This window comes from Gigantopelta aegis, chromosome 15 (assembly GCF_016097555.1).
Source record: "Gigantopelta aegis isolate Gae_Host chromosome 15, Gae_host_genome, whole genome shotgun sequence".
NCBI lineage: Eukaryota > Metazoa > Mollusca > Gastropoda > Neomphalida > Peltospiridae > Gigantopelta > Gigantopelta aegis.
The window spans coordinates 19,399,421-19,425,651 of NC_054713.1; the positions used below are offsets into that span (position 1 = coordinate 19,399,421).

Consider the following 26,231-nt stretch of genomic DNA (forward strand, 5'->3'; position numbering starts at 1 on the left):
AATGATTTCACCCCGTTACCTTGGGTTCTAGCCTATACAGTTTGTTGGATACAGATATCTTTTATCATATTACAAATGAAAATAGAGATTATAGGGGCCATTCAAATATTACGTAACGTTTAGGGTGTGGGGTGTTGTAAGTCCAAGTGTTATGTGGCGTTACAAGGAGTATGTGTTGAACAGCGTTACGTAACAGAATTTTGTTTTCTCTTAAATGTGCCATGCCAACAATATATAATGTAGGTTTCAAAAGGTAAATGTAAACCCAAAATTAAATCAATTAAAATAGTAAACCCAAAATTAAATCAATTAAAATAGCTTAAGTGAAAACACGGGAGGTTTTTTCCATCGTACAGCAATACGTCACTTTAATAACGTCATCGTAGTACACATGGGTATAAGTAAACATTGCCACTTGCTTTGTCAGTGTTGGGGGGTGGGAGGGCGGGGTATCTCCGAGCGTTACATAATATTTTGGGGTGTGTATGATCTAGTGTTACAAGGGGGTGGGTGAGTGTCTAATTTTGACAAAAATAGCGTTACGTAATATTTGAACTGACCCATACGAGCTTGTACTGATTTTATGAAACTCGTGTCAGGATTCATGTATTACCCTCACACGGGCAATACAAAAATCATGACACTCGTTTCCCCCTCTCCCCCTCCCAGCTATGGCCCTGATTGGAGAAAAAGAAAGAAAACTATAGACATATCTCATCTCATATTCAAAACTCCAGCTGTGCTGGCTTCCTTCACATGTTAAATGAAAAGATTGCAGTCAAGTAACGTTGGAATGAGTTAAATTGTTATTGGTTTTTTTTTTAACACCACCACTGGAGCACATTGATGATTAATCAGTTATTGGATGTCAAACATTTGGTAATTTTGATATAGTCTTAGAGAGGAAATGTGCTACATGTATCCATTAGTAGCAAGGGATCTTTTATATGCACCATCCCACTAACAGGATAACACATACCAAGGCCTTTGAAATACCAGTTGTATGGACTGGCTGGAACAAAATATAGCCCAATGGGACCACTGGCAGGGATTGACCCTGGACTGACCATGCATCAAGCTTTATCACTGGGATACGTCCTACCCCTCTTTGGAATGAATGACAAAACTAATCTTTATAATTTATTCATTCTTCAGTGCCGGTAAAAATCAAGAAATACAGTTTTAATGTACATGTACAATCATGTTCGACTCAAGATCACTTTACCCAGACCTTGCTATCACTTTCGATCCACATCACTTCACGGAGACTGGTTCGAGAATGAGAGTAATGTTTAGCTCCACTTAGCATGTGAATTTATATGGTATCAATATGATAATATTTTAAAGGGACATACCCTAGTTTTTAAACGCTAAGCTAGAGCTAGAAGTAACAGTTATAGAGTCGTCTTTAGTTTATTTTTAAGGGTATTTCAACATCACAGACTGCATTATTTGTTTCTTTTGCTGATCGTAACTAGGATGAAAATAGTTCCATCCCAATAGGCTATATTTTTGGTCAGTGACTGAAAATATATTTATCTAATTATGATAGCTGGCCACTACATATTATAGTGATTGCAGCATAAATTGTAACATTCTGTCAAGTCAATTAAGAGGTCAAACTGCCCTCTGATCTGATCTGTAAATCTGTTGTTTTGAGTTTTATTTAAACTCATGCTGTGAAAGTGATATCGCTAAGCTTTGATCTGGCAATGGCTTTGTGAACGTGTCTTTACCAATAAGCCAGTAGGTTATCATTTTCCCTTTGCCCTGAAAAAGAAAGGAAACATAAAAACTACATCAGATATCACTTAATTATAGTCTGTCCCATGGAGAACACCTTTTTTCATACTCTGAAATTTACTAGTCCGTCCCATGGAGAACACCTTTTTTCATACTCTGAAATTCACTACAGTCCGTCCCATGGAGAACACCTTTTTTCATAGTCTGGAATTTACTACAGTCCGTCCCATGGAGAACACCTTTTTTCATAGTCTGGAATTTACTACAGTCCGTCCCATGGAGAACACCTTTTTTCGTATTCTGAAATTGACTACAGTCCATTCCATGGAGAACACCTTTTTTTATACTCAGGAATTTACTACTATTTATTTATTTCTGAGCCGATTGCACACAAAAATAGTTGGGTGGTTTCTTTTGTTATTTCCGAAACACTTTTACTTTTCTTCTATGTCAAACCAAACTGAAATTATTTACAAAATATTTTTTTTTTTGAATGATGAGACAGACTATAGACTTGCTGTTGAGGGGCAGGGGCACAATCACACACCTCAGAAAAATAAACTAATTTGTAAAGTTTGTTTGTTTGTTTTGTTTAACAATGCCACTAGAGCACATTGATTTTTATCTTATCATTGGTTATTGGACGTCAAACATGTGGTCATTCTGACATATTTCTTTAGAGGAAACCTGCTGCCGCCACATAGGCTAGTCTTTCCGATAAGCAGCAAGGGGTCTTTTATATGCACTTTCCCACAGACAGGACAGCACATACCACAGCCTTTGATGAACCAGTTGTGGACCAGGCTCATTCTTTCAATTACGAAACAATAAATTTATTACTGTAATAATTTTGGAAACAATCTAAGAAATTACATAATATTAATATCATTTGCAGGAAACATTATGTTTTCAAAGTCTTGATTAGCAATATTTCTAGTACAATTGATTAGCTATACTACTACTGTTTAATGTTTTACAATTGTGTAGCAATCTCTGAAACTTAAGAGAATCACAATGTGATACTCTACAAAATGTTCCCCAATTTCAGGGGTACAAGTTTTCTCCAATTAATATCAGCATAATTCCCCCCTTCTAACAATATTTTCATTTCCTGGGGTTTTACAACACTGCTTAATCCATTAATTGGGGACGAACAAAAAGAAAATGTTGAGTCAACTACATATACATGTAAGCAGGGTTTCTGCCAGAGAGTAAAACAATATACCTTTAAATCTAGGAAATTAATGAATAATTATATATTTATAATTTATAGATAGATGATAATAAAAGAATTGTTTGTTTTCTTTAACGACACCACTAGAGCACACTGATTTATTAATCATCGGCTATTAGATGTCAAACATTTGATAATTTAGACAAATAGTCTTTCAGAAAGGAAACCCACTACACATTGTTTCCATTAGTAGCAAGGGATCTTTTATATGCATCATCCCACAGACAGGACAGCACATATATATGACAACTTTTGGTATACCAGTTGTGGTGCACTGGCTATAGAGTGAGAAATAGCCCAATGGGCCCACCGACAGGGATCGATCCACTGGGCTACATCAAGTCCTGATAATAAAAGAACTGCTGTTAAAATTTATCAAAGCACATGAAATGCAGTATCCAATTTGAAAGCATTTCAGACCCATAACTGCTTAGTAGGGGTACTTATGGTCTGTTTTGTAATGTTTTGTTTGTATTACATATCCTCAAATTGAAAGTGCTGCCAAGAATTCATGAACCAGCATTTTCAGTTGGGGTCCATACCCAGATAGCATGCTGTTTGTGTGCTAGTGGTGAACCATCAGTGGTTTCATTTGAGTTTTAATTTTACCAAGTATATCTCATTATTTATATGACAAAAAATAGCATAAACTGCCCCCAAACTAGAGCAAACCATTGCATTAGGGGGGAAAAAAAGAAGACATTTGGGAAAAAAACTTTTCACCATGCATTGCCATTATTTTATTCACAATTACAATTATATTGGTTATAATCTATGTAAAGATACGCGGTGATTCGTTTGAAACAATATACATGTATATCTGTTTGATAGTACTGTAAAAATGAATTAACATTGTTATCCAGATTTGGACACTTTCATTTAACTGGGCAAATTCAGCCCCACCCCAAAAAGAGGGATCCTGTATGCTTATAAAAACAACAGGGCTTCTAGATTATGGTAGCCCCACTCCCATGGCTAGTGATATTCAATGTTGGGCTAGTAAATAACTAATATTGCCATGCCCGATGGCTAGTGGAAAAAACCCAGTCAAATGTTGCAGTTAAGTCTATTTTGTAAATATGAATAGCCCACTCCAACCCTCCAATGTTAGTGTTTTTAAGCTTTATCTTCCTCTTTAGGTGACGTATCTGATTATTACTATTATTTAGTAAAATTGTATCAACTAAAAGTAAAGTAGGGCTAGTGAATTTTTAATCGTGGCTATATAATTAGTACCTTTTTAAAATCACTGATCCCATGGCTAGTGGATTTTATAAAATTTCTAGAAGCCCTGAACAAGTTACAATAAAATACCCCACATAAATGATCACACTTCCACAATTAAAACTTTGTAAGCGTCTATTCAGAATTATCAACATTTATACAAGTGTGTGCTTACTTTCTTTGTTTTGCTACCCCTCCCTCTCCTAAAAGTTTACATTTTTGAGGTTAATAAGATCATGTATGGTTTGTATGTTTGAGAATTATCAACATTTATACAAGTGTGTGCTTACTTTCTTTGTTTTGCTACCCCTCCCTCTCCTAAAAGTTTAAATTTTTGAGGTTAATAAGATCATGTATGGTTTGTATGTTTGAGAATTATCAACATTTATACAAGTGTGTGCTTACTTTCTTTGTTTTGCTACCCCTCCCTCTCCTAAAAGTTTAAATTTTTGAGGTTAATAAGATCATGTATGGTTTGTATGTTTGAGAATTATCAACATTTATACAAGTGTGTGCTTACTTTCTTTGTTTTGCTACCCCTCCCTCTCCTAAAAGTTTAAATTTTTGAGGTTAATAAGATCATGTCTGGTTTGAGAATATGTTTGAGAATTATCAACATTACAAGTGTGTGCTTATCTTTCTTTGAAAATGCTATCCCTCATCAAGTCCTCAATATGTCCCCATTATCAATTCCTTGTGAAAATGATCCCTCATCAAGTCCTCAAAATGTTTTTGGAAATGTCACAAAAATAAATGTTAAAAATAAAAACCTGCTAATGTAAAATTTACATCCTGGCAACATTCTATATTGTAACTCTTAAATGGATTTAAAAAAATAGAAATCATGTATTTTACACTTCACAAAAAAAAGGGGGATGGAACAATTGTGTTACCTTAACATTGATCTCCCCACGACATTCGACTTCGTAGCCACCAAGATCTCTCAAAAGTGTTGTCGAACTTTTACTCATATGAATTTTGAGAGCTATAAAAGAAAACAAAGTAAATAAGTTGGAAAAATATATTCAACAAATTTATTGAAAACTTATGTTTATCTTTAGCATTTGGTAAATGATATAATATAGTGACAAAATATTGTGAAAGTATTTTATAAAACTGAAAAATTGCATGCTGTATGTGGGCTTTCCCATTTAAAACAAGAAACTAGTATGAAAAACAGTATTGTGATCATCAAACAGTATTATCAAAAACAGTATTGTGATCATCAACTATTATCAAAAACAGTATTGTGATCATCAACTATTATCAAAAACAGTATTGTGATCATCAACTATTATCAAAAACAGTATTGTGATCATCAACTATTAGAAGACTTTGAGTTTTGAAAGGCATAATCTATTTTGTTTTACTCTCCTAGGTTTGTTAAAAAAACAAATGTTTGCATTAGCTCAAACAAACTTCTAGCCACCAAATGCACTACTAAATATACAAATATCTAGCAAAACACATTACTAATATACAAATATCTAGCAGAACACATTACTAAATATACCAATATCTAGCAGAACACATTACTAATATACAAATATCTAGCAGAACACATTACTTAATATACAAATATCTAGCAGAACACATTACTTAATATACAAATATCTAGCAGAACACATTACTAAATATACAAATATCTAGCAGAACACATTACTTAATATACAAATATCTGGCTGCACAGTAAGGTACCTACCAAATGCACTACTTAATATACCAGCATCTAGCTAGACAGTAAGGTACCCACCAATGCACTACTTAATATACCAGCATCTAGCTAGACAGTAAGGTATGCACTACTTAATATACCAGCATCTAGCTAGACAGTAAGGTACCCACCAAATGCACTACTTAATATACCAGCATCTAGCTAGACAGTAAGATATTCACCAAATGCACTACTTAATATACCAGCATCTAGCTGGACAGTAAGATATTCACCAAATGCACTATTTAATATACAAGCATCTAGCTGGACAGTAAGATATTCACCAAATGCACTATTGCTATTTAATATACCAGCATCTAGCTGGACAGTAAGGTACCCACCAAATGCACTACTTAATATACCAGCATCTAGCTGGACAGTAAGATACCCATCAAATGCACTATTTAATATACCAGCATCTAGCTGGACAGTAAGATATTCACCAAATGCACTATTTAATATACCAGCATCTACACATGTACCTGGACAGTAAGATACCCATCAAATGCACTATTTAATATACCAGCATCTACCTGGACAGTAAGATATTCACCAAATGCACTATTTAATATACAAGCATCTACTGGACAGTTTAATATATACCACCAAAGCACTGCATTTAATATACCAGCATCTACACATGTACCTGGACAGTAAGATACCCATCAAATGCACTATTTAATATACCAGCATCTACCTGGACAGTAAGATACCCACCAAATGCACTATTTAATATACCAGCATCTAGCTGGACAGTAAGATACCCATCAAATGCACTATTTAATATACCAGCATCTACCTGGACAGTAAGATACCCACCAAATGCACTATTTAATATACCAGCATCTACCTGGACAGTAAGATATTCACCAAATGCACTATTTAATATACCAGCATCTAGCTGGACAGTAAGATATTCACCAAATGCACTATTTAATATACAAGCATCTAGCTGGACAGTAAGATATTCACCAAATGCACTATTTAATATACCAGCATCTAGCTGGACAGTAAGATATTCACCAAATGCACTATTTAATATACCAGCATCTATTTAATACCCACCAAATACCATACCATGATCTACCTGGACAGTAAGATATTCACCAAATGCACTATTTAATATACCAGCATCTAGCTGGACAGTAAGATACCCACCAAATGCACTATTTAATATACCAGCATCTAGCTGGACAGTAAGACATTCACCAAATGCACTATTTAATATACCAGCATCTAGCTGGACAGTAAGATATTCACCAAATGCACTATTTAATATACAAGCATCTAGCTGGACAGTAAGATATTCACCAAATGCACTACTTTCCATACGGGAGGCTGTGTTGACAGTGTCTCCAAACAGACAATACCTGGGCATCTTCAGTCCAATCACACCAGCCACAACAGGTCCTGAAGTTAAACACTAAATGATCAAAGGACATTATATAGCCTGAAACAAAATTATACCCAACAATCTTTTTGATCAGTTATATACAATTCATGAAAACCTAAATACTAGCTGAGTTAGTATTACGATAACCTCTATTTCTTGTTTCAGCCAGAGCACCACAACTGGTACATCAAAGACTCTGTCTGGTATGTGCTATACTGTCTGGGACGGTGCATATAAAAGATCTCTTTCACTAATGGGAAAATGTAGCAGGTTTTCTCTCTGAGACAATATGTCAAAAGTACCAAATGTTTTACATCCAATAGCCGATAATTAATAAATCAATGTGTTGTAAAACAAAACAAACTTTTACTTTTACATCCATTCCAATATAAAAAAGTGCATAACTCAGTATTGGTATTTTCCACATATTTATAGGTTTCAGAGGTCATTGTGAAAAACTACACCAGACAACTTCAACTGATTTGGCTGTCCCGGGTCACAGATGGCAGCTTTTAACCTTCTGACTACTGCAGGCGAGATATCTCATCCGACGTCATGCAAGTTAAAATACTGTACACTGTATAAGTGCATTCCCCAATTCATACTTCCGACTGTTTGGCACACACCACTGACTCTGGTTTTTAGCAAGTACTTTCGCTTGAGAACAATGGCGACATGTCGCAGTCATTTTGAGAAATAAATAGCTGATTGTAACAGCTAATTTCATAATAAATTTGACCGTTTTACCATCAACAAAAAATCAAGAAATATTGGGATATGAATCGTAGTTCGTTTCACAAAACATTTCTGGTCAGAAAAACACAGTTATTGGGAATAATGGACATAAATACTGGACATCTGACCACAAATGCTCGCAAGTAAACGGAATTTATGAAACAAGCTTGGCAATTGTTTTATTCCCTCGAGTGAGAGTGAGGGGCATAAAACAATTCCCAAAGTAGTTTAATAAGTTTTGTATGGCACTTGAGATTTCACAAATGTTATAATATACCGTAAATCAGAAAATATTAGCAAGTTAATGCCAAAAAGCTCTGCATACTATGTTCTGTCCTGTCTATGGGAAAGTGCATATAAAAGATCCCTTGTTCAGCAGCATTATTGTCGCTGTCTTGACCTGACTATCTCAAATTTTATTATACAGTGAAACCTCTCTCCCCCTACCCCCCCCCCCAATATTATACAGTAAAACCTCTGAAAACAGAAATTCCCTCAAAACTGGATGAACATTTTTCATCGTCCCCTTTTAAACATCAATACAGAACAAAACCTCTCTAATCCATCTAGCCCTTAAAAGCGGACATTTTACTTGGTCCCAACAGTGTCCAGTTTAATGGAGTTTCACAATAGATGTATTTAAAGGTTTTAGAATCTGAAAAATACCTTAATTTCTGTTAGCGATGTATTTTGGCAATAATCCACACATATATACATTTAAAATTTGTATTACACTACTAGACATTAGAAAACTTACATGTATCACCAATTGTTTCAACTTTGTACACATCGTAAGGGTCGAGAATTTCATCAAATGTAGTATACAAATCATTGAGAAGTTCCACTACTTCAAGAGGGGTGCTTTCATTTACAATATCCGAAAACCCCACAATGTGGCTGTAAAATAAACAAAAACTCTGCAGAATTAAATGTATTGCCTTCCATAAATTGATTTGATGAATAAAGAAATAATTTGTGATGTAACAGGATATCATATTTCAGGTTGTGAATATTCATGAGATAAATACTACTAACCTAAAGTAGATGGTGACACAATCAAAACTCTCATGAATATTCATGACAAATACTAACCTAATCAAACCTCTCTTGATCAACTGTGCATCCTTATTTTAGGTTATGAATATTCATGAAGAATATTACTAGTTTCCTAAAGTAGATGGTGACACAATCAAAACTCTCTATGCATATTTCAGGTTATGAATATTAACGAGAAATACTAACTAAAAATAGATGGTGACACAATCAAAACTTTGAATAAACTCTGCGACCATACATGTGTATTTCAGGTTATGAATATTCATGAGAAATACTACTAACCTGAAGTAGATTGTGACACAATCAAAACTCTCTGGATCAACTTGGCGACCATATTTGAGATCTTCTGCAACTTTCTTGGGCAACATCTGACTAATACGCCCCTCCCATATTTGTTTCTCGGCTATGAGATCCTTCATCCTCTTGGCAACGATATTCTCCAGATTACTGGCATACTTCTCAAGCTAAAAACAACAAAACATATGCAAAAGACAAATTCACTGTATTAAATTTCTGTGCCAGATCAGACCACTGGCCATGCCAGAGATTGGAGTCGGGACAGACGTGTCTGAACCTCCTGTGGGATATGGGTGCGTAAATAGAGTGTCACGGTCCACTGTCTTAAAATAGTTTCTTTAAACTACCTGTAAAATTAGCACCTAGCTGTTCATGTTGACTACCTGTAAATCAACTTCTTTTAACTACAAATAACAAACACAATTTTTAAAACCAAACTTGGAGAATACCTCGGGTAATCTCAAGAATGATACTCAAAGTAATAATGACAGAAAGTTTATGTTATCTAATTGTATATACATGTATGTATGCATTACATGTAGTGACATGTTTCTTCCAATATTTATATGTTTATAGGGATGGCCAGTACATGCACACAGCTTTCAAACTAAGTTGTAGCCTGCATAACTGATTAATAGGTTTGTATAAGTTTAACATCGTTTTTGATCAGTAAATTTCAATTGATTTCGATGTTTAGTATCCATTTAATTACAATAGATGAAATCCTGCAAGATACATGTATTAATGCAATTAAAATGGTGTCAGTAAGAAATGTTAGCTCTATAAGAAATACAGTAAACCTAATTAGAAACATGTTATTTCGTATGCGTATTATTTGTTTATTTAAGCCAGTTCACCATAACTGGTATATCAAAGGCTGTGGTATGTACTATCTTGTCTGTGGGATGGTGCACATAAAAGATATTGATCCCCATCAGTAGACCCATTGGGCTATTGCTTATTTAAGCCAGTTCACCATAACTGGTATATCAAAGGCTGTGGTATGTACTATCTTGTCTGTGGGATGGTGCACATAAAAGATATTGATCCCCATCAGTAGACCCATTGGGCTATTGTTTATTTAAGCCAGTTCACCATAACTGGTATATCAAAGGCTGTGGTATGTACTATCTTGTCTGTGGGATGGTGCACATAAAAGATCCCCTGCTACTAATGGAGAAATATAGTGGGTTTCCTCTCTAAGATTATATGTCAGAATTAACAAATATTTCACATCCAATAGCCGATGATTAATAAATCAATATCATTAAGCAAAACAAGATTTTTGTTATAGTAAGCTACGTCACCTGACAAAATCATGACGACCATGCATTGTGAACAAAAACTTGATCATGAACGAAGTATCGGCTATAGTAAAACACCAAGAAGTAACCGATATTAGCGAATGTGCATTGAGCACATTGATTTATTAATCATTGGCTATTGGATGTCAAACATTTGGCAATTTTGACATTTAATTTTAGAGAGGAAATATGCTACATTTTCCCATTTGTACCAAGGGATCTTTCATATGTACCATCCTAGAAAGGATAGCACATACCACAGCCTTTAATATACCAGTTGTGGTGCACTAGCTGGAATGAGAGATTAAAAAAAACCCAAAAAACTTTGTTTCATTATTCGGGCGGCAAGATTTAGCTCAGTCGGTTAAATGCTTGCCTGAGGTGCTTGCATCACAGGATCTAACCATCTCAGTGGATCCATTCAACTGATTGGGTTTTTCTCATTCCAACCAGTTCACCACAACTGGTCAAAGGCCGTGGCATGTGATTTTTTGTCTGTGGGAAAGTGTATATAAAGGATCCCATGCTGAGTCAGTTTTTCTCTAATAACTACGAATCAGAAGGAAGGAAATGTTGTATTTAACAACACACTCAACACATTTTATTTACGGTTATATGGCATTCGACATATGGTTAATGACCACACAGATATTGAGAGAGGAAACCCGCTGTCCAGGGTTTCTAGAATTTTTATAAAATCCACTAGCCATGGGATCAGTGATTTTTAAAATGTACTAGCCCAATTAAAAATTCACTAGCCCTACTTTACTGTAAGTTATTACAATTTTACTGAATTATAGTAATAATCAGATATGTCACTTAAAGAGGGAGATAGAGCTTAAAAACACTAACATTGGGGGGTTGGGGTAGGGGCAGGATATTCATATTTACAAAACAGACTTAACTGCAACAGTTGACTCTTTTTTTTCCACTAGCCATCGGGCATGGCAATAGTAGTTATTTACTAGCCCAACATTGAATACCACTAGCTATGGGAGTGGGGCTACCATAATCTAGAAGCCCTGCACTGTCGCCACTTCATGAGCTACTCTTTTCAATTAGCAGCAAGGGATCTTTTATATGCACCATCCCAGACAGGATAGTACACACCATGGCCTTTGTTACACCAGTTGTGGAGCACTGGCTGGAACAAGAAATAGCCCAATGGGCCCACCAACAGGGATCGATCCTAGATCGATCGCGCATCAGGGGATCGCTGTACCACTGAACTACATCCCCACCCCCTACGAATCAGAATACCAAATGTTTGAGATCCAATAGCTGATGATTAATTAATCAATGTGTTCTATAGTGGTGTCGTTTTACAGTCCCTTTTTTAAAAACAGGACAGAACTTAACCTCTTTAAACCGGATCCCTCTTAAAACCTGACATTTGTCTTGGTTCCATGTGTGTCCGGTTTTAGTGGGGTTTCACTGTACATTGTTACGGACTACATGTATATTTATATATATGCAGGGAATGGGAAACTTACTTCCTTACAATTGCACCCAAACACCATTGAGTTTTACATGCACACCTGAACGAACACTTACCATATTTAGAAGGTTATCAATGAGCTCTCCCTCTATGGGGTAGATACGATCAAGATCGCTCAACAAACTCTTGAAAGTAGGACGTTCCCAAGGATTTTCATCCCATGCATTTATCAACAGCTGCATCAAAACAGAATGATACACAAGAAAGCAGTTAAAATGCAGCATTTGAGGGAATATTTAGTACATGGGTGTGTATGGGTAACTATATTTACGTGCCCCTATCCACGAGGGTTCAGGCACGCCCACCCCGGATTCAGCCTCTGACATCGCCAGTTGTCGATTCCGGGGCGGGAGGGGGGGGGGGGGGAGGGAGGGGTAGTTGTAAAAATGCATGGGGTAATTTTAAATGTTGTGGTATGACCACTTACAAACTTAAATAGTTATATCAATTACAGTTAGGGATCTATCATATTTATATATTGTCACTCACATATTTATATTAGCACCATAAATAAAAGCCTTATATCCTTCTATTATTTTAATATATAATTAGTAGGTGCAATTAATTGAAATTTCGATCGGGCAAATCTAAATAATTATATAATATAATTAATTAATTACTAATAATATTTATATATATATATATATTTTTATTTTATTAATTAGGCCCTGGAGGATAAAGGATTCGTAAAGCGGGGAGCACCGCGCCACCGGCAATCAGGCGATCAAACAGGCGGGAGGCCCACTATGGTAAGTCCGGATTTCCACGGGGGGGGCGTTCCGGGGGGGGGAGGCCTCCTAACAGGCTTCCCTATCGGCCAAAACCGCCAACGCCCTACCGCACCCAAATATGCACCCTACATATCGGCTATTGGGTGCTGTAATTAAGATGCATAATCATATGCTATTTTACTTTATTCCTTAATCTCATTAATTATCATCTAGTATAAGTGTCGGGTATTCGGGTCTGGGTCAAGTTTGACCCATGGGTACTCGAGTTCAATATTTTGGACTCATGGAGGCCCTATAGTGCACAATAAATCAAATTAATTTATTGGTAAATCAGATTTTAAATTCATGTCTTAAGAGATAAATGAAGGTTCCAGGTTTTTAATGTAACACCTATTTTTCAATGTTATTAATTTTAAGTCATAAGTTTGACATCAAACTGTAGCATAAAATCCATGTTTCTGCTAATATATATTTATGCTAAAAATAAGACTGGATCATGTTAGCACTGAAATTATCATTTGATTTTACTACAATAGCAGCCATTTAATGTACACTATGGATTCCAGGTTGACATTATTCATATATTAGAAAAGTAGACAACATAACATATAAAAATCTTGGATAGATTTAATTAACTCTGTATGTATTCATTGCATATGTATTCAAATTAAAATCTCATCAGATTATATATGGAATATATATAGTCCACAACAGGGTTTCTGCCAGAGGGTAAAATGGGTATAGCGCCATATCCAATTTTGTTTTGCAGATTTAGTTATTTTCAGATGACCAATTGATTTTATTAATCCTAACCCATTTTCTTTCTGGGGCGGGCAGCCCCATACCCCCTATCGACTGTATAGTGTACAGTATGCTGACTGGCATGAGTTCGGGCGAGGTATCTCCTCTGCAGTAGTCAGAAGGTTAACCTAAGACTGGTCTGAATATGCCAACAGCCAATGAAATGGCTTAAATCTACCTTGACTGGATCGTCTTTCTTTCCCCTGAGTGTCATCGTGTGAAGACACTGAAGTGGTAAGGCCAGGTGGACCACAGGTCAGAGGTCAGGTGGACCACAGGTCAGAGGTCAGGCCAAGTTGAAAATAAATGATCTCGTTACATACCTCTATTAAATTGTCCACAGCATTACTGTCCTCCAGCAGATGTGTTGGTTTGATATGTGGTCGGAACCTATCTATTAAGTACCTTTGTCTTAATTTCAATGACATTTTGGAGTTTATTTTTTGTATCATATAAATCTGCTGCTATCTCTTCAGCGATGGACTTATAAGTTTCTTCAATGACACTGACAGGAGTTTCAACCATGGTAGACATAGGTATGACAAAAGTTTCATTTCTGAATAAAAATTTACTTTCGTCTCGTTTGATTTGTTCTTTTTTTTTTTAACTCTGTACAGTTTTGAAATTAAAGCTGGGACATTGATGTCTTCCACAAGTAAACCACACTTGGATGCAACTTCTTGCACCAAAAGGTCCTGTGATATTATTTTGTTCTGAAATTGTGCAAATAACAGAAGTATCTCTCCTATTTGTATATGTTCCATTGTCAAACCGATATAGTTTGTAATGATCACTTAACTGGGAATGAAGATGAAAAGAAATATGAATAACTATGAAACTACAATGAAGTAAGCTTATGAAATAAGTTAGTGGTTTTTAGCTTGAGAAATGCACATTAGCTAAGCATTAAGAAGTGTGGTAATCTGCTCATAGATGTTGTTGCCAGGAGGTGCCGGCTTGTGTTATTTGTTGTAGAGAGAGAGAACAGTTGCTGACCTGATATATTACATACTTTTCCACCAAAGAGGAACTGATTTGAGTACACTTGGAGTCATGCTGTTAATAGTTAAATACACAATGTTCATGTAATAAAAGAAGTAATTGGCTATGGTTGCCACTTTAGTAGTCACTTGACCTGTAGATAATATTATTCAATCTTAGTCTGTTATATGAAAACTCTACGGTTTGTATATGCAGATGAAAGAATACAATGACGTATGTAGCTGAATACCTTAGAATCCAAGATATACTTCTTCAGTTGGAGACTGGCACAGCAGTCAGCATAGTAACTGAAAAAATAAAGTAATAAAAAGTAAAATGTAAAAAAAAAAAAAAATCTCACAGCCCCAAGCATTTAAAAAAAAGAAGAAAAAAAAAAGAAGGAAAATGTATATGCATGTTATCCAGGTACTTTATAGGGCGACCAACGTAATGGAAATATTTTTCTGGAAATGTTCTGATATTTTAGTTTTTATGCATGCGGAAACCCTTTTCAAAACAATGATTTAAAGTGCGTGAAAACACAATTTTCATAAAAGTAATTTTAAACAGTGCGAAAAATATCATGTTTGATATATATTTGCAATATGACAATACAAATGAATATATCATTATTTGTATGTGAATTGAAACTTCCTCATAAAGAGACCGCCCCATACACACACACACACAAAAAAACCCACATTATTAGCAAGTATTATATTAGTTTTAGACTCCCACCTACAGATTAGCAATCAAGTGACAAACAAACTTGGGACCAATGTCATTTTTATGTAAGTACATTGCCACATATGCACTATTTCGTCATATGCATGTAGTGGGGTCTAACTGATTTGTGGCAACCTTTTTTGGGAATGAAAAATCTGCTACCCACATTAACACAACATGGAGCTCAGGTTGAAATGAGTGATATAGATATTAAATTCTAAAAATGTAGAATGTAATAAGAATTAGTTGCTTAAAAAAAATTGAAGTGAATTTGAAATAAATTCCAGATATTTGGCATCAATTCCGGAATTCTGAGTATGTGATGAAATTTCTGGATTTTTAGGAAAATTCCTGAAAGTTGGTCGGCCTGACTTTATAGTATCATTGATGTGTCCTGCCACATTATAAGTACTTTTACCAAAAAGCATCAAATAATATTTTATACATGGCCTTTGTTATACCAATTGTCATGCACTGGTTGGAGTTAAAAAAAAAAAAAATAGGCCCATTGTTGATGGTCCACTGGGACTGTTCAGTCCTATGACTGCATTAATTCAGGTGAGCACTCAATTGAAGTAAATCTTTCATCACTTGTTTAAAAATGTACAACCATGAACACACACACACACACACACACACACAATTACAGTAAACTAAAGGGAGGGGCCATGTTATAAAATTAGGAATTTATCAATTTTGTTGCATTGTGGTTTGAAATGTAATAATACAGGCAGAGAATAATGCAATTAGTAAAATATAATTGTATTATGTGGTAATACATCACAATGCCAATCACAATATCAATATTCCCAAGTCATGACTCAGTCTGGCTACATCTGCACTGGTGCTCCAGTAATGGAGGAATTTACTAACGTGCAAAATGTCAATTTGACTCGGTTTGCAAAACATTGAAATATTACACTTTACGGACTTAATTCACACAAAAAACATATAAATGGGATTTATAATTAATACAGAAGTACATATAACTGACAGATAGCAGCGTATTCGCTTTTTTTGTGCAAGTTTACCACAGTTCAGTAACTAACGCCGCTATCATTTTCACCATAGAACGTGTTCGATCGGTAAACTTCTCATTACGCAGACGTCTTTACCTATCAGATGCAGTTATACATACAGTTTGCATATGCTAAGTCGTATTCATATGGAAAATCACCTGTATAGAGGTTGGGGGTCCTCCCATTTTTTTGGGGTCGTCTGCTTCGTAAACCGGAAGTTATTCTTCTGCGCACCACTTAACGTCATGTGTCATTGCTACATACATGGTTAATGTTCGCAAACTATTTGACTGGTTCTCGACGTGGTCATGCACTTGGTTTAACGTGAAGTGCATAAACCAGTCTATATATAGTGAACATCTTTCTGCTTGGTCCGGCTGAAATCCGCCCTGATTGCAAAGGTGAGGCTATACATTTTCATTTAGCCCGTTTTAACAACACAAAACAGACTGGCCCCTTTACAGCTTACATGGATCCCAGTACAGCAGTACTTCCAGCATTTGAAATAAGCACCTGTTCGTTTGTCCTGACAATTGAAAAGTTACTCAGACAAGTATAATGTACCTCAATGGTTATCTGGTGGACAAAAATGTCTGGGTAAACCTTAAAAAACTGGAAACTTGAGTAGATTACTTTTTATAAAGAAATATACATTATTTATAAATTAAAGGGATTATCCTGAGTTTTCAGCCCAGCTGCTAGCAAGACTTCCGTTTGTTCATATATAACCCAACAAAATACATGTAAACACACATCCTTTTAAAAACACTATCTTACCTTAATATAAAGCATTATAGTATATGGATAAATACATTTGAATTGACCTTTGGCCAAATATTTTCAAATTTCGTTAGGCCGAAATAATAAATTGGTACATAATTCTTTTTCCAAATAAATCAATATTGAGATACATGTACATGTATGAAAAAACATGATGTCCAGAAATGTATTGGTTGTATAGAAATATTCATACATGTATTCTAAGCAAGGAAATGTAAGTAAATAAACCTATTTCACATTCTATCTGCACATGCATGCAAATTAATAGTAATGTCCTTTGCCAAAATCAAGCAGCATAGGGGAGATTTAACACTTTTGTGGGCAACTGTCATACATGTTGTGACATTTTATATCGTATAGAAGGAAGGAAGGAAATGTTTTATTTAACGACACGCTCAACGCATTTTATTTAGGGCTATATGATGTCAGACATATGGTTAAGGACCACACAGATATTGAGAGGAAACCTGCTGTCGCAACTTCATTGGTTACTCTTTTCGATCAGCAGCAAGTGATCTTTTATATGCACCATCCCACAGACAGGATAGTACATACCACAGCCTTTGTTAAACAGTTGTGGAGCACTGGCTGGAACGAGAAACAGCCCAATGGGGCCACTGACGGGGATCGATCCTAGACCGACCGCGCATCGAGCAAACGCTTTACCACTGGGCTACGTCCTGCCCCATATCGGATGGTGTAATAGATGTGAAAAATGGTCCTCTAAAGGTTACAGTCTGAAGCCTACAGTCCATAGCGTCGATCCGGTTTTTAAAAGTGGGGGGGGGGGGGGGGGGGGGGACCGATACATATACATATATTTTTTTTTTTTTTGCAGGGGGGGGGGTCGAGGTGTCTGGCGAAGCCCGACACCGCGAGCGCCGCAGGCGCGAAGGCCGTGGCGGGGGGTCTGGGGGACCTCCCCCCGAAAATTTTGGAAAATTGACCCCTTCTAGGGCTGTTCTGAGGTGTTTTCTGCTGGCTAGCCGAGCTGCTTTCTGACAAAATATTTTTCGCCTTAATTATTGTGACTAAACTGAACAAATGGTATATAGATACAATATAACTTTATTGGTCAAATTTCTTAATTCAAGTACAAATAATGAACATGAATAAAAACAATGGTGCCACTGATGGTATTCCAACAAGTCTTTAATGGTCTAAAATTTCCCCAAAACACTACGCCGTGTATCGCTCGATCCATCGACAAATTCAATTGCGATATCTCGTGCAGTGCACTCGGCAAGACGATTTCTGTGCACATGACAGACCATCACGTGGTTGAGACGCTGCTGGGTCACCCTGTTCAGTGCGCTGAATGAACGCTCGGCAGAGCACGAACTTGCAGGCGATACCAGAAGGAGACGTAGTATGGTTGACACTTGCGGAAACAACTTTCTAACTTCTGGTACCACACTGCGAAATGTGATGCGCACATTGTCCACGCTGGAGTGCTCGTACTGTCGGCAGAAGAATGTCAGCTCCTGCTGCAGTGATTCAGACAGTTCGGGGTAGCGAGAAACGACGTCTTCGTCTACGACACCGGTGGTGAGCATGTCGGACAACTGCTTGTATGAGGTCAAGTCCGTAGAGGTGAAGAAGGCATCAATGTTAGCAACAGCACTGTCAACTGCCGCCACATACTGCACATGGAAGAACTCCTCTGAGTTGGTGTGCGTGTGGGATTTTTCGCCGTCATTGTATCGTCGTGGAATTTTCCGAGTGCGCGGCAAGGAGATTGGCTCAATGTTCAGTTCTCGAATTTTGTCAGTTGCCGTCTCAAAAATCGCGTGGAACTCCATGTTTATGTCTCGCCGATATAACAGAAGGTTCTTGCTAACAACAGATGCAGCAGCTAGCATCCCATCAACAGTTGTCTCTGCCCCTTGTAGCACTGTGTTGAATTTTTCGAAGCATTCGATCACTGGGAGAGATGCAACCAGACCAAGTACACATTTCGCGGTAGACAGGAGGCTGTGAATGCCGTTAGCCCTCGCTGCTGTGCTGCTGCCAAATGTAGATGATGCCTCATTCAGTGCCTCCAGCACGTGTGCGTAGTTGCTAAGGACGGCTCTAACGGCAAACTCACGTGACAGCCAGCGTGTTGGACAAAGCGGCTTCAGGCGTGAAGGGGAAGGGCTATCATCCATAACTTGCAGATCGAGGTACACATTTTTTAATTTGCCTGATGAGTTGTAGAAGCCGCCCAGTTCCTGCACCACGTTAAGAGCATCGCGAAGGAACGGTGCACTCTCGATGGCCTTCGCACAGATGAGGTGCGTGATGTGTGCACCGCAATGCGTGTAGTTTGCCAGTGGTTGTACTTTCTTGATCAGTGCTTGGCAGCCTTGGTATTTGCCCGACATATTGCTGGCTCCGTCACGTTTGCGCTCTCAGATGCGTGATTGGGAGGTTGAGTCTGAGCAACGCGTCTTGCAGCATACTGCTGAGGCTGGCACCAGTACAGTAAGCTGGCTCAGTCTATTCTCTTGTAGTTTCCTGTGGTCTGCGGTGCTCTGCGCATGGCAGGAAATATCAGGAAATAAAGTATTTCGGTAAAAAGTTATTTTAATAATTTTATTATATAGTGGGCACAATGAATATTTGTGATTTATTTGGGATATCTTCAACTATTTTCAAGGTTTAAAATAAAAACTACTACAAATAGATTGGTAGTAAATATACTAATTATTTTACAGTCTAGTGTAGGAACATTAGAGCCGGCACTCCAAGGCGAAATGCCAAATGGTGATCAGTTACGCTATATATACTAGAAAATATTTGTTTCGTCTGAAAAAAGGGGTGGGTGGGGTGGGGGGGGGAGGACATTTCCTATGCTGTCCCCCCCCCCCCAAGCTGAAAAGTCAGGGGGACGTGTCCCCCCTGTCCACCACCGATTGACGCCCATGCTACAGTCGTGGGCTTCGACATTGCAAAATTGAAAGTTAAAGGGTTTTTTGTATAACGGTACCACTAGAGCATAATGATTTATTAATCATCGGCTATTGGATGTCAAACATTTGGTCATTTTGACATATAATCTAAGACAGAAAACGCGCTACATTTTTCCATTAGTAGCAAGAGACCTTTTACATGCACCATCCCACAGACAAGATAGTACATAACACGGCCTTTGATATACAAGTCGTGGTGCACTGGCTGGAACGAGAAATAGCCCAATGGGCTCACCGATGGGAATCAATCCCAAACTGACCGCGCATCAAGCGAGCACGTTACCACTGCTCTACGCCATGCCCCAAAATAAAAAAATGCATACAATAAAATGAACTGAATTGGAATGTGTTTGCTGCTTTTAACAATTAAAAAGAAAGGACAGTCATATATATAACTACTAATCAATGCTACATGTCTATCCACAAATAAACCAAAAATGTTTGAAGAAAATTAAGCATTTCATACACATAATAAAAGTTAAGTTTTTTAGTGTTTTTTATTTTTATTTAAACAAAACAGAAAAAGAACTGAATTTGAATGTGTCTACTACTTTCAAGAATTAGGATTATAGTTAAATGAACAGCTATTAAATTTCAAAACATTTACTGCTTGCATGTGCAGTAAAGTCGTGAACTGATTAACAAAGTATATATTGGTAATAAATATCACTATAACACATGGTGATGTACAGAATTAAGGAAGGAAGGACGGAAATGTTTTATTTAACGACACACTCAACACATTTTATTTATGGTTATAGGCGTCAGACATATGTTTAAGGACCACACAGATATATAAATATGAAAACTTCCACAGACAGGACAGCAATTAACACGGCCTTTATATCAGTTACACTACAAATGACTTGCCTTGCATAGACTTCAGGATCATCTGCTGGATTATTTCTAAACGATGGACATCCAAAGCCTAAAATTTAAACATTTGGTTAATATACGAGGGTGGATCAGAACGTTTGCAGCCTCACATACATGTAGATCATCTTTGAGATTCAAAATTGTTCATATATTCTTTTTCAATATTTAATTTCGTCTGACTTTGGCCCTCTAATTTGCCAAATTCGAAATGAGCCGCGATTTGCAAATTAAAAAATAGTGCACTGACCCATGGGCCTAAAACCGCGTTTTTTTAATAACATCGAATAATCGTTCCATACTTAGTTATGGGCAACAGGAAAATATATGTGGGGGGGGGGGGGGGGGGGGGGGGCGGCGTGTGTGTCTGTGTGTGAAACAAGTGTGCTTGGGACTGGGGGGTGGGGTGGGGTGAAGACATATTGTTCCCATGCCCTCCCGTCTGGCTATGCCAGTGTTTGTCTGTTATGAAGAGGCCTGTGATAGGTCACCGGTTATCGACGAGACAGCTACTGGATTTGAGACGTCCATGAGACTCAGTGGGGGAGTTGTGGAGGAAATCCATCCCCCGACAAATATCCTTCATTAAGGAGAATCGGAAGTCCCAGTCCAGGTGCACAGAATCATCTAAAATGATGTCTTGTAAACTTCCCTAAGATGCAAAATAAAAATAACATTACAATAAATTTTGCTGGACACAAAACTGTAACAGCTATATTATGCTACCTGTATCATTGCATTAAGAGTAACTGCATAGTAATAACAGCTATAAAGCACTTTGTAGAAAACACTTTGTAATAAAAAAAATAACAACAGCTACATGAAAATGGACACTAAGTTTGATTATCTAAATATCTACAATCTGACATGATTGTACACCCTGAAAACAACATGGAGGACAGTAGAGAAGGAAATTCGAGAGGGCAGTCTGAGCTGGGGGCTGCTGGAGAGGCTGGCAAAAGACAGGCAGCAGTGGTGATCTCTGGTTACAGCCTTATGGCCTTCTCAGAACAAAGGGGATTAAGTAAGTAAGACTGTGCACCCTACCCTACTCCAAAAAACTGTTTTACTCGAACCTAGCAAAGTTAATGCAGACTGAGAGATGGCTTTCCAGTTGGGGGTTTGGGAGTGGGTGGATGCTGTAACATCAAGGGATGCCATTTTTTCAAAAGGCAAACTGTTACGCAGCAAATCATTGGTCTATTGAAAACCGTAGGCCAATCACAATACGGGACAGTCAAGAAGTTTAGATTGTAAAATTTGGCTATTTTCGGTATATCCTGCCGAATTTTATTTTTTCTGGCACCATAAATTAAGGCAAAGTGCTCTGAATGATCACTCGTTCAAAATTATAACAAGTGGAAAATAAAAATTGGTAACGCAATATTAAGTTATATTTTATTTGAGCAATAAAAACATTTTTATTTTTTTACGGATTCGGCAATCTCCGATTGAAAAAACCTCAACTATTTGGCACCAAATTTGTCACGTGATCAGAACGGTCATTCTGTCTTTTGTTTCCACTAACTATCGTCTGATATTTTGTCCTCAATTGCAGATATAATTGGTTGTGACTGATGATTTTTACTTTGTCATTTCTGTCATTCTGTTTATTGAGCAGTTCTTTATAAAATATTGTAAACTTTTTATTTCGGGGGATATCACCGCTTATAAAAACAATGGAAGTGGTAGTGTTTATCGTTAAAATCATATATCTTGGGTTCTAAATAATAAATACACCGCCTTTACAAAACGAAACTCCTTTTTATTAGCTGGCAATAATATTTTATCACAGCGATCGATTCATTCGATAAAGATGGAAATAACAAAAAAATGTAGCATTAGGGGATCACTTTACAAACATCTTTAATGTTTTTCATATATCTTGAAATCATTATTAAAAATAATATTAAAACTCTTGATCGGTTCAGCAAAACCGGAACTGCCCGTGAATGTCAGACCGATAACATCTTCGGATCAATTAAAAGACGAGTTTGCTTGCATTTCGATAAACCTTTTTGCACTTTTTTGTAGACAAAATAAGGAGTATGTCTTTCCACAAAGTCTACCAACACACAACAATATGGTAACCAAGCCCGCCATCCCCCCCCCCCCCTCCCTTTTTTTTTCTTTTCGTTTATTGGGTTTGTTTTGTTTTTTGAAAGGTGTGGTGCTGCATGGCCGACCTCTTTTAATTTTCACCCAGCGAGAACACTGTAGCTACAGAGTTTTGAAGTCATTTTAGCGCTATGATATCATAAAATCGTCGTATGCTATGACACCTATGATGGTTTAATGATATCGTAGTGTTCAGCTTCTCGTGGGCACTTTGTAGCATCAGCTTTCTTCTTAACAGTTGAGACTTAACAGTTATGGAACCTCCCATCTATCCCATATGATCAATTCTGGAACAGAGTATACTCTAAAACAGCATGATTATGTCCTGTTTGGACATAATTCTAAAAAAAAGATTTTTAATGAAAATAATATAAAATTACCTTTGAACATAGCTCAGAAAGTAAGCTGACATTAGGATGGTCCAAACAGGCTCCAATGAAGCCAATAATGTTATTGTGTTTTACTGTTTCAAATACATCATTTCCTTTCTGAGGCTTATCTTACCAGAATCCAGAGATGGGATGTCGAATTTCTGAGGCAAAAACAGAAGAAAAAACAAAAAGCAATAATAACATGTAAATATCTTTATTTAAAAATTCTGTACCGAGATGAATTTTGAACTCAACTCGCCCTCACTTAACCACCATTCAACAATTTTATATGACAGGTCTGGTCGTAGGTTTTAACGTGCATATTCAGAAGAAGATGTTGTAGCACACGCCTGTCATGGGTGCAGCTGTCGACTTCTGCTAACTCCTCCATCCAAGACAGGATATATATGACACAAAATTTGCCATTTTTTATACACCCTTTCCCCTTTTAACGTTTTGTAATGCTAAGACAACTCCCCGCTCTAACATTATGTAATGTTTATGAATAATGCCCCACTTTACCTGTCATTATATTGTAATTTGACTGATATTGCTGGATTTTCTGTTTTATTTATGATTGTTTGATTTAGTATAAATACTAGATAGAAAATTGTTAAAGTAATAAAACAGCAATGACTATATAGCTTCATTTTACTTAAAACATAAAAATTATTTTTAAAAACATTATGTAATTCTTGACAAACACACCTTCCTTCCTCCACAAAATTTCTGAACACATCCCCCATAGAGCATTACATAACTGTTGAATGGCCTCCTTTAATCAAAGGGCCACATTTTCAGAAACTGGATGATGAATCTCTAAAATGATTATTACATGTATTAATATGTAATAAAATAAAAGTATGAAATACCGGATATATTTCATCTCTGAAATATTCTCCCATATACACTACATGTACTTCCACCGACCTGCAACTCATTGGAAAATCTGTTTAGAAAATCTAGATTGTCCCTGTAATAAAGTTTGTTTTGTTTAATGACTCCACTAGAGTTGTACATAACACCTACAGTGTTTCCAGGTGACGTACATGTACATAACACCTAATGTTTCCAGGTGATGTACCTGTACATAACACCTACAGTGTTTCCAGGTGACGTACATGTACATAACACCTAATGTTTCCAGGTGATGTACCTGTACATAACACCTACAGTGTTTCCAGGTGACGTACCTGTACATAACACCTACAGTGTTTCCAGGTGATGTACCTGTACATAACACCTAATGTTTCCAGGAAACATACATGTACATAACACCTAGTGTTTCCAGGTGACGTACCTGTACATAACACCTAGTGTTTCCAGGTGATGTACCTGTACATAACAGCTATGGTTTCTAGGTAACGTACCTGTACGTAACACCTACAGTGTTTCCTGGTGACGTACCTGTACATAACAACCACAATGTTTCCAGGTGACATGCATACCTGTATGTAACACCTACAGTGTTCCAGGTGACATACCTGTACATACCATCTAGTGTTTCCAGGTGACATACCTGTACATAACACCTACAGTGTTTCCAGGTGACATACCTGTACATAACACCTATAGTGTTTCCAGATGACATACATGTACGTAACACCTAGTGTTTCCAGGTGACATACCTGTACATAACACCTACAGTGTTTCCAGGTGACATATATGTACATAACACCTGTAGTGTTTCCAGTTGACATACCTGTACGTAACACCTAGTGTTCCAGGTGACATACCTGTACATAACACCTACAGTGTTCCAGGTGACATACCTTTACGTAACACCTACAATGTTTCCAGGTGACGATATTGAGAACCGGCAGGTCTAATTCAATCTCGGTATTGATACTAGAAACAAGACTGGTCCTCTGATTTTCAATAACGTCGTCCCATTTGACCACCCAGTCCAAGTTGTTCACCGCCCTTCTAAAAACACACAAAGGTTAACACATTACTTTTTTTGTTTCTTTTGCCATAGGTGATGCCACCAAAGAAATAGTTAGTATTCTTAATATATAGACTGTGTTTCGGTATAGTCAATATCATATACTGACACACTTTGAAAACGCAATTTGGTTTTAATGCGATACTAATATAAATATCTAATGTATATCTATGAATGTATCAGTATGACATGCTAAGGTGTATTAAAGCATGTCAATATGATTTTCTGAGTTTACAACCAGGGTCTTTTCATGCAATTAACACAATGTGTGAAAAATCCAAATTTGGTGTAAAACTGAAAATGTGTGAAGTATCAGGGTTTCTGCTAGAGGGTAAAACCGGTATGGCGCCATACCGAAATTTTTTATTTTTTAAAGTTAACGTTTTGACCAAATTAATTACTCTCATCATTACTGTATGATTTTCTGAACCCTAACCCTAAACATAACCCATTTTCTTTCTTGTGGAGGTCCTCTATACCCCATGTTGACTGTGTTTGCATTCAATTCCATAGTGCCATACTCAAAAATGTCTTTCTGGCAGAAACACTGAGTATGTTCACAATTTTTTGTACATGCAAACCGCATACGTTGGACGCATAAAAGGCACAGATTTATTGTTGGATAAGTCAGTGTGAAACAATGCCACGACGCAGAAATGATCAGAGGGAGCATTAGGAATGCTGGTTGGTGGAATTTCGCAACTACGGGTAGGTATTTTCAAGTGCATCCTTCA

The 26,231-nt window shown here is 37.0% G+C and overlaps 1 protein-coding gene across 1 annotated transcript; it reads right to left on the bottom strand.

The window, feature by feature from the left end:
- Nucleotides 1–1,127: 1,127 nt before the first annotated feature.
- On the bottom strand, nucleotides 1,128–25,981 carry LOC121389700. Its single transcript, XM_041521351.1, is given in 14 exon segments — nucleotides 1,128–1,770; nucleotides 5,095–5,186; nucleotides 7,227–7,338; nucleotides 8,787–8,940; nucleotides 9,382–9,563; nucleotides 12,255–12,374; nucleotides 14,962–15,019; nucleotides 16,615–16,682; nucleotides 18,508–19,606; nucleotides 21,555–21,715; nucleotides 23,562–23,644; nucleotides 23,647–23,713; nucleotides 25,325–25,478; nucleotides 25,977–25,981. Coding segments are annotated over 14 exon segments (2,463 nt in total). The 3' UTR covers nucleotides 1,128–1,662.
- Nucleotides 25,982–26,231: the final 250 nt, after the last annotated feature.